At 38.1% G+C, this 10,853-nt stretch overlaps 1 protein-coding gene across 1 annotated transcript; it reads right to left on the bottom strand.

Moving 5' to 3' along the window:
* Positions 1-2,038: 2,038 nt before the first annotated feature.
* Positions 2,039-4,161, bottom strand: LOC138925761 (GATA zinc finger domain-containing protein 14-like). Its single transcript, XM_070277036.1, has 2 exons — positions 4,106-4,161; positions 2,039-4,048 (listed from the first exon to the last, which is right to left on the bottom strand). The coding sequence occupies exon 2, from the start codon at positions 4,042-4,044 to the stop codon at positions 2,602-2,604; it is 1,443 nt and encodes a 480-aa protein (XP_070133137.1). The 5' UTR covers positions 4,045-4,048; positions 4,106-4,161; the 3' UTR covers positions 2,039-2,601.
* Between the last annotated feature and the right edge of the window lie 6,692 nt (positions 4,162-10,853).

Genomic DNA, 10,853 nt, shown 5'->3' with positions numbered 1-10,853 from the left:
GAGCCAAGCTTAGCTGCAAGCATCGTCTGCTTTGGCAGATGGGCGATGGGGGAAAGAATGAGGGGGTTGGCGAAGCGGTGCTTTGGGATCAGGGGCGCTGTCGATGGCACTTCAAAATATATTGGAAAAATATTAAAGCTTATTTGGTAATTTTTATTATTATTAAACATAAACCAAATATTCAGCATATATTTTAATAAAACTTAAAAAATGATCTCCTAGAAACTAGTAGCTATAGTCCTGATATCTGGACCACGCTACTATTAGCCACTTTTGGGAAATATGGGGTAGGTCCTGTCCAAATAAAGCTCCGCTCCTGTGCCTCGTTCTTTTTTAGGTTAAATGGCGGCTGCAGGATGCCGGCGCTGCACGAAACCCAGATGCATTGATGTGTGTGTAGGCGGCAAATGTATGTACATCTGAGTGTAGAGAAATGGCGATTCTGTCCACTGCTGCTCTAGCAGCCCCATTGAAACCCGTTTTACTATCGCAATAGCTGAGAGGGGGCCGCTGAGGGGGTTTGTGCATTTCTCTTTTCACACATATACTTACTTACGTATGTACATGTATGCATTGAAAAAATCGACTTTGGGTGTGGGCACTTTTTAAATAAAATGCTGTAACTATTTTCGTTGCTTGATTTGTTCGCTTACGTTTCGGTAAGCGCCGGAAAGTATTCCGTCTATGCCGTATTTCACAACTTTACGTTAACGCTGGTAATGAATTTAGGAATTTTTTCAGTCGTAGCAAATTATGATTTTGAAAAAACTAAGTTTTCGGCGCACACACACATTGAAGGCTTTCGAAACTGAATCCAATATACATATGTATTTGTATTTAAACACTTTTGCAATGGGCACATATATTTTATGTACATATATCCGTGGGCACAATTGTGTAAGTATGCAAGATACCGATATATAACAATTCAGAAACGACGGAGAATCAAAAAACACAACTTGCTGCCGGAGAGTGCAAGAACTAAATGTGTTCGATTGCCGCCAGGATAGCTGCAGCAAGGACTGCAGCCAAGTGGCTCCTTCTCCTGGCGTACAGTCGAGTACGCTGAGAGAGTGAGATAAAAGCCTAGCATAACTGCGTAGTTTTGCAGTGGAACGCACTGTGGGGTGAAATGCATCCATCGACAACGAAAATCCGAAAGATAATTATCTTCGAGATGACAATATACGAATTTCAAGAAATATATGAATAATTAATAGCCACTAGTTTATTTAATCCACTTACCTTTCTAGATTAGAAAAGTGCAGTTACTACTTCCTTATATTAAAGACTATTACTTTTTCGAATACTAATAGGATATAACTATCTTTAAACATCTTTCTGAATTTTTAAACTTAATGCACTAGAAAATTTAATTTTCACATTGTTCCCGCGCAAGTCTATGGAAGGCCCAAATAGAAAATGGAGGAGAGGTTGCAAATGTTGCTCCAACAATAACAAAAAAAACCTGGAGCTGCAAGTTGCGCAGCCTGCAATATAACGGTACTGGTACTCACTCTCTGCCAATTACTGGCGCTCTCTTTAGTCGGTACTTAGCCGAATGTACCCTACATTCGTTTGCAAAACATAAACAAGGAAATGCAGCCGTAAACACGAAACGAATTGCGGTAGGTTCTTTTCCACAGAGCGCTCATGCAGAGAGTCGTAAGCCGGCCGCTTCGTTGTCGGGAAAGAGAGTCACTGGCACTGCACCAAAACAAATATTTGAACAAGGAATGGAAAGCTAGCTTCCTGCAGAGCCAAAGCTTTATATACCCTTTCAGGTACAAACCTAACAAAATGGCACATAAAATATGTTATGAATCACTATTATCTTTCAACTTTAAAGGCATCTTAGAGATACAGTGTATAACAGTACATAACTAGATAGATCCAAAAATAAAAGCTTTTTCATTTCAGTATTGAGTAATTTCTTATTATATGTATTTCATTATTATATTAAAAATACTTATTTTTTTGTTGATTATCCTTTATAGAATACTCACTGAAAGGGTATAACAACAACCACATCGAAGAGAAGCTTGAGTAAGAGAGCGAGAGCAATTTGGCGAGCTCAACTTGACATCATTTGTGTCAAAAGACCATTGAACTCTGTAGAATATCCCCCAATGTCCCCACCCTTTTCCAGGGGGCATTGTTTTGTTGCTTTTTCTCGTCAATAACACCAGCCACTAACTCACACGAATCTCTGCATATGGGACCATTAACCAGTACCATTTGAAATCCTTGTTACTGTGTCCAAAATTGCTTCTTGATTTGGTTTAAAATTAAAGTTTTATATCGAAAGAGATTGGCAAAGGATAATATTATATACGATTAAAACTAATGGTTATATTTATGTTTTTTAAGAAAGTTATAGTAATTATAAACGAAATTTTCAAGAGAGTCATATTTTAAAATAGGTACTTTCAAGTTCAATAAAAAAACAGTCTTCAGTTTAATATTAAATACGCGAGTGGGTGTCGTTACTGTTCATAAAAATAAAATAAAAAAAAAGAAACAAAAATTATTCAGAAGGACCTCTGAAAGCTATATATATATCTTAGCATCGCAATCCCTGTTTCGAAGTGAAATTATAAGTTAGTAACGATAATGCTGATAAAAATTTCCCTGTGTTCTCGGTCCCTGCCAATTTACAAAAGATGAAGTTTGATTTGGAGGATTTCCCATTTGGCCAAAGTTTGAATGTTGTGTCCGAAAGGTCATGCAATTAAGCTGGAGATCATATGTAACAGGCTGATTCTGATATTGACTTTGGGTATTGAAATGATATGCAGTTTGCGATCCGTTAAAATTATGATATCCGGTCGGATGGTTCATGCGATGAAACTGGAACTCATTATTAACATGCTGATGCTGATTGTGATTCCAACGTCGATTATTCCAATTTTGGGCATTCCAATGGGGCTGTCGCTGATTAAAATAATGATTCGATGAATACCAAGTTTGTTGCTGATTTTGGTAAGATCTTTCCTGCGAATTACAATTGTTACGAATTTGGAAGTTTGTGTTTCTCCAATTATAATTTTGGTTTAGCGAGTTCCAGTTTTGGTATCTATTCGGGCCTGAACCATATCTTCCATTATTATTCCAATGCGAATTGTAAGAATTCCAGTTGTTGGTGGTCTGGTAATACCAGTTTTCCGATCTGCGTTGCTCGATTTGGCGATTGAATTGGGGATTACTTTGGTTCCAATTACGGATTCTGAAATTCCCCTGCTGCCTTTGAGGATTTATTTGATTATTTGAGCGATTCCAGTTTGAATTCCAATTGTTTCTCGAATTCCAACGATATTGGAAATGGGGATTCCCCTGGTTATTTACAGGATAACATTGATTATCTGATGGTAAGCTCTGTACATGGTTAAATTGTTGATTTTGATTATTAAAAGGGTCAAAGGGACAATATAGTTGATATTGAACTTGATCCAATTGAAGTGTGTTTGGATCGTTTGCCGGAATGGGAGACGCAACGAGGGTACTCACTGGCAAGATTCTAGCTTCAACATTAGTATTGGGAATTAAATTGGTTACATCTTTCAAGGGAGCTCCGCTGTGGGATTCTGGGGCTGGAAGCACTTTGTTAATTTCGTTCACCTGTAGTACTTTAAGACCATCCTTAGTTTCTTTGCTTTGATTCGAATTTTCAGCGTTTTCCTTCAGCTCAGGGAATACATTTGACGACGCAGTTAATTTCGAAGGAATATCGCTTACCTCCAACTTGATTTTTACCATTCCAGGACACAGTTCTTTCTCCACATTTAAGGACTGTCGCTTCCGATTACCAGGGCTAGCTCCTTCAGTTTTAATACCGCCAATTATAAGTCCCGTTCCAGTGCTATCTGACGGTTCAGTTTTGATAAGACGTGGTTTAATATCATACTTCTTAGATTCAGTCTTTGGCGATGTAATGCTCTGCACAATCTTGGCACGCTTTCGCTGCATACGACGGCGTTTCGACCTTGTGAACTCGCCCGGGGTTTCGCCCACATCTTGCTTCACGGATACTTGCTCCTTGTTCATAATTCTACACAACGCTTTAACCATTAAAACCAAACAAACCAAAAACTGTAATTTTACTTACATTATTGGCACGCCAACAAATTAAGCATGGGTTAGGACCACCAACTTCCAGGAAATAAGAAAATCAGTGTTGTGAAACCAGCAAATCCCGAATTTCCGCACTTGGGCAACATTTTTAATGTCGAATAAGCCATTTTTGCAAAAATTACATTTTAAAGCAGTAGCTAACTAATTTAAAAGCAATAAAAAATATATCTGAAAATTTGACTATAGCTTTTACATACATTTTACATACACCGTACATTTTGACTGTGGTGGAGAGGATCGCCCAAACAGAGTTTCACAGCACTGTTCCGATTTCAATGTGGTATTTTTTGCATTTAAAGTTTAAAAATGCTGCCCATCACCATGAAGCTACTTAGCTTGGTCAACAAGGTTTTCGGGCTGGTTTTTTTCAGGAAAATATCCATAACTCGGAAAATAATAGTCCTATCTATGAATGGTATACCTTCCCGATCATAGGGCTCGTAGTAGAATAATTCTGCATCAAAACCTGGCCAACTAAAATCTCACCCCATTTTCGCAATTTTTCATAGGGGTAACATCATGATTTTGGCCAAAAAACGACCAAAAATTGTATTTCTTGATTTTAGGGATATTTTGATGCAGATTGAAGGACATGAGTTTCCTGATTGGTAAATGGTAATCCTTTTCCAAATCCGATAAAAATTACTAAAATATGTCCTAGGAAGTGTCCTAAAAGTAACTATTTTGGCCATCCTGTTCTTAGCTTGGTCAACAAGGTTTTCGGGCTGGTTTTTTTCAGGAAAATATCCATAACTCGGAAAATAATAGTCCTATCGATGATTGTTATACACTCCCGATCTTAGATCTCCCAGTAGAATAATTCTGCATCAAAACCTGGCCAACTAAAATCTCACCCCATTTTCGCAATTTTTCATAGGGGTAAGACCATGATTTTGGCCAAAAAACGACCAAAAATTGTATTTCTTGATTTTAGGGATATTTTGATGCAGATTGAAGGACATGAGTTTCCTGATTGGTAAATGGTAATCCTTTTCCAAATCCGATAAAAATTACTAAAATATGTCCTAGGAAGTGTCCTAAAAGTAACTATTTTGGCCATCCTGTTCTTAGCTTGGTCAACAAGGTTTTCGGGCTGGTTTTTTTCAGGAAAATATCCATAACTCGGAAAATAATAGTCCTATCGATGATTGTTATACACTCCCGATCTTAGATCTCCCAGTAGAATAATTCTGCATCAAAACCTGGCCAATTAAAATCTCAGCCCATTTTCGCAATTTTTCATAGGGGTAAGACCATGATTTTGGCCAAAAAACGACCAAAAATTGTATTTCTTGATTTTAGGGATTTTTTGATGCAGATTGAAGGACATGAGTTTCCTGATTGGTAAATGGTAATCCTTTTCCAAATCCGATAAAAAATGACTAAAATATGTCCTAGGAAGTGTCCTAAAAGTAACTATTTTGGCCATCCTGTTCTTAGCTTGGTCAACAAGGTTTTCGGGCTGGTTTTTTTCAGGAAAATATCCATAACTCGGAAAATAATAGTCCTATCGATGATTGTTATACACTCCCGATCTTAGATCTCCCAGTAGAATAATTCTGCATCAAAACCTGGCCAACTAAAATCTCACCCCATTTTCGCAATTTTTCATAGGGGTAAGACCATGATTTTGGCCAAAAAACGACCAAAAATTGTATTTCTTGATTTTAGGGATATTTTGATTCAGATTGAAGGACATGAGTTTCCTGATTGGTAAATGGTAATCCTTTTCCAAATCCGATAAAAAATGACTAAAATATGTCCTAGGAAGTGTCCTAAAAGTAACTATTTTGGCCATCCTGTTCTTAGCTTGGTCAACAAGGTTTTCGGGCTGGTTTTTTTCAGGAAAATATCCATAACTCGGAAAATAATAGTCCTATCGATGATTGTTATACACTCCCGATCTTAGATCTCCCAGTAGAATAATTCTGCATCAAAACCTGGCCAACTAAAATCTCACCCCATTTTCGCAATTTTTCATAGGGGTAAGACCATGATTTTGGCCAAAAAACGACCAAAAATTGTATTTCTTGATTTTAGGGATATTTTGATGCAGATTGAAGGACATGAGTTTCCTGATTGGTAAATGGTAATCCTTTTCCAAATCCGATAAAAAATGACTAAAATATGTCCTAGGAAGTGTCCTAAAAGTAACTATTTTGGCCATCCTGTTCTTAGCTTGGTCAACAAGGTTTTCGGGCTGGTTTTTTTCAGGAAAATATCCATAACTCGGAAAATAATAGTCCTATCGATGATTGTTATACACTCCCGATCTTAGATCTCCCAGTAGAATAATTCTGCATCAAAACCTGGCCAACTAAAATCTCACCCCATTTTCGCAATTTTTCATAGGGGTAAGACCATGATTTTGGCCAAAAAACGACCAAAAATTGTATTTCTTGATTTTAGGGATATTTTGATGCAGATTGAAGGACATGATTTTCCTGATTGGTAAATGGTAATCCTTTTCCAAATCCGATAAAAAATGACTAAAATATGTCCTAGGAAGTGTCCTAAAAGTAACTATTTTGGCCATCCTGTTCTTAGCTTGGTCAACAAGGTTTTCCGGCTGGTTTTTTTCAGGAAAATATCCATATCATTATTTTGGCTAAGAATCGGCCAAAATTTTTAGTTCTCGGCGTTCACAATATTTAAAAAGGTCGAAAGCAATTGGATTTCAATTTCAAATATTTGAAGAATATTGAAAAATCATAAATGAAACGACAAAATTGAATTGTTACAATTTTTGATGTTTTATTCGTTTGATTTATCAACTACTTTTACGGTAATTGCATATTAAGTTGGTTGTTTCAGTTTGTTGTTGCTTAAACTTTAATAAGTGTACTTCGTTTTAGCTGCGGCTGATTTTAATTATATTTTTACAAAATGTATATGTTTATTTTTTGACTTTTGTTAATGAACCACGTTTTGTGTATTTAATTCATTTTCATTTTCATTTTTCTTTTGTCTTTTGCTTTTAACGCAAAACCCCAGCATAGAACTTAATTATGTTCGCCCTTCTATCGTTATGGTTTCTGTTTTTGTTTTTTTTTACTAGAATAACGCTTAACAAAATATAATTACTAACTATTACTAGGCCCGTTTTAATTTGTTTTTGTTGCTGTTTGGTGATCTTGCCGTTTCGCTTATCGCTTATTGCTGCTGCAAGTTGAACTTATCGTTTTGAAAAAATTTAACTATAATTTCTACGTCGTTTAGTTGTATTCCTTCGTGTATATATATAAAAATATATATATATGTATATATCATGTCGTATATACCAATATATAAGTTAGTATATGTATGTGTATGCATGTATATGTATATGCATATGTATATGTCGGCGAATGTATGTGTGTGTGTGTGCGAATACACATTTTCGTGTCCCAGAGTCCTCCAGGTTGCCAGGCAACCGTTGCTAGGATGTTGTCGCTTTGTAGCGAGGCGACAGCGTTGTGTCGCTGTCGCCGATCGAGGTTCGGTAGTATGCACAGGAGGTAGAGAATTAGACGCAGGCAGTTGCGTACCAGAACTTGAAGTGTGTACAAGGCTGAAATCGTTGCGCCGCAATGGAAGACAACAACAACAACATCGAACATGATTTGACATATATATATGTATCTACTGTGATGGAAAAAATAATAGAAACGAATTTTCCCTTTGGGTTCAAATACGTATTTTTAATAGAAAACGTGGTATTGAGTGTAAATTTTAATTTTTCTTTAATATGTTTACATCTATCTTACATACTAAAAAACAGAAATCCATTTAGTTTTATTCATTTAGCTAAAAAATTAAACTAAAGTTAAATTTTATGTTATTGACCTGGAAATAAAAAAAAAACGAAATGACTAATCCTTCTCTAAATTTACTAGCTTAGCAAAATTTACCATAAAATATATTCAGCTTTAATATTTGGTGCCGTTACCATAGTTTTTCAAAACTGCAACACACCTGCGAGGCATACCCTCCACCAGATTGGAGCATATTGCTTGCTAAATGGAGTACCACTCTTCCTGGACTTTCTCCTGCAATTGATCCTTATTTTTTGGTTGAAACACATTTAAACGTTTTTTTAGGATGCCCCACAAATGCTCAATAGGGTTTAAATCGGGTGACTGAGCTGACCAATCCATAACGTCGACTTTATTGTCCTGGAACCACTTTTTCGCAAGCTTGGATGTGGGTTTGGGATCGTTATCTTGCATAAATTCCCACTTCCAAGGCATTTCCTCTTCGGCATATGGTAACATAACGTCCTTGATTATGTTTACATAGTCTGTAGAACACCTATTTCCTTGTACCCGATAAAGGTTGACCAACACCTGAAGCAGAGAAACATCCCCATAGCATTATATTGCCGCCTCCTTGTTTGATTGTCTTTTTGGTGTATTTGGGATCGAATGCTTTGAGGTTTGGGCGTCTAACATGGGATCTACCATCAGATCCAACAAATCAATCTTTGTCTCATCGGACCAAAGGACGTTTTTCCAGTTCTGGCGGGTCCCTTGGTTGGATGCCTCTAGCTCATAAAAGGAACTCTCCTTGCTGAATGCGCTTTCAAACCACGCTCAATCAGTCTTTTGCAAGTGGTATGACTTGTTAAGGATGCGTTCATATAGTTTTTAAGATCCTTCGAAGGAGGGATAGGCTCTTTTTTCGACTTCCTAATAAGGGTAGTGTCAAATTTTGTGGAAGTTGCTCCCTTTCTGCAACGTTTTTCCTGTTTATCTGTATAGTGGATAGCAGAAAACACTTTTTTTTGGAGCAGTCCAATAGTTTGACAATTTTTCCTATGTATTGGACTTCTGCTTTTAATGTGAGGATTAGATTCCTCTCTACTACGGTGCAATGTGCTCCACGAACCATTTTAAGCTTTTAACAAAATTAAATGATAAATTGTAAAAAAAATTGCTATAATAACACTCCTTGTAATAAAAATATTCCAAACAATACCTTTTATTTTAATTCAAACGAACAATAACCACAGATTTTGACAAAATACGACCGCGTTTCTATTATTTTTTCCAACCCAAACACAAGACCTTCTGACGAATTTCCATGAAACACCAAAATTGCGGACTAAAAGAGTTGAAAAAGAAGATCGTGACCAAGTGTAGTTATCCACGTTACAAACTCAGTGGATTTTATAAATATTTCTAAAGCCTAAACATAAAAAAAAAGCTTTTAAGTGAAATAGAAACATTCCTTTCTATTATTTTTTCCATCACTGTAACTGAACAATCCGAAATTACCCAACTTTCGTGTTTTTGAAGATAAAAAGTTGGAACTTCGTACAGCTAATGGCTGTATTGGTATATCAGACACGATGGTCATAAAATCACCAACCAACGGCTCCGCCTTCCGCACCTGCTCCACTACAATCGGTCGGCCATTAAACAATTTTTGAATGTCCGCGGCAACCGTCTGTGGAGGCGGCGATGCAGTTGCACCTGTCTGAACAGCCTGTGCCGTCGTTGTACTTGCAACCGTCTGTGGTGGCGGCGATGCAGTTGCAACCGTCGTTGTACTTGCAACCGTCTGTGGTGGCGGCGATGCAGTTGCAACCGTCGTTGCACTTGCAACCGTCTGTGGTGGCGGCGATGCAGTTGCAACCGTCGTTGAACTTGCAACCGTCTGTGGTGGCGGCGATACAGTTGCAACCGTCGTTGTACTTGCAACCGTCTGTGGTGGCGGCGATGCAGTTGCAACCGTCTGCACAGCCTGTGCCGTCGTTGTATTTGCAAACGTCTGTGGTGGCGGCGTTGCAGTTGCAACCGTCTGCGCCTGTGCCGTCGTTGTAGTTGCAACCGTCTGCGCCTGTGCCGTCGTTGTAGTACCAACCGTCTGTGGCGGCGATGTAATTGCCACAGGTTGTGGTCTGTATACTGTTGCTGGTTGATATTGTGGTCCATATACTGTTGCTGGTTGATATTGTGGTTCATATACTATTGCTGGTTGATATTGTGGTCTGTATACTGTTGCTGGTTGATATTGTGGTCCATATACTGTTGCTGGTTGATATTGTGGTCCATATACTGTTGCTGGTGGTGGTTGTTGTGGTTCATATACTATTGCTGGTTGATATTGTGGTCCATATACTATTGCTGGTTGATATTGTGGTCCATATACTGTTGCTGGTTGATATTGTGGTCCATATATAGGAGAAATAGGAGAAGAAAAAGAGAGCAGAAAATCTGTCTCTCTGAGTGGGTTGGAAGCGCAAAGTTGGAAAACGTTAAAAACTTGACAAGTGTTGTGAAAATTACATTTTCTGTCTGTGTGTGAGCTTCGTATTTGTGATGTGGTGAATTTTCCTCTGTGTTTTCTTTTGGCTGGTCTAGTTCGCCTTGTTTGGCTGGGCCTGGGCTCGGCTCGATCGGTGCGGGAGGGATCGGATTCGATCCGAGCGACTTTTGGTATAATTTTGACTTTGAATCGGGCAATAGCCTCCGACTTTGCCACCCGGAGCACATTGATTGGCCGGCCAAAAAATAGTTGTTCCAGGTCCGCTGGTTGGGCCGCAGGCTGCGGCGTCGCTGGTTTCGCCACATGCTGCGGCGTCGCTGGTTTCCAAACATTTTTTATGCATTAAATGCAGTCCAAAATTCGATAGTTCTTTTGAATAGGGACAGAATTCGCAGTGGTGCAATTTTGGGGTTGTTAGACAATTTTCGAAATGTTTTTCTAGAAGGTTATTTGATCTAAATACCCCAAAACAA

The sequence above is a fragment of the Drosophila bipectinata genome, chromosome 2L (assembly GCF_030179905.1).
Source record: "Drosophila bipectinata strain 14024-0381.07 chromosome 2L, DbipHiC1v2, whole genome shotgun sequence".
Lineage (NCBI taxonomy): Eukaryota > Metazoa > Arthropoda > Insecta > Diptera > Drosophilidae > Drosophila > Drosophila bipectinata.
Note: the sequence above shows the minus strand (reverse complement) of the source record. Positions and strands in the feature narration are given on the sequence as shown.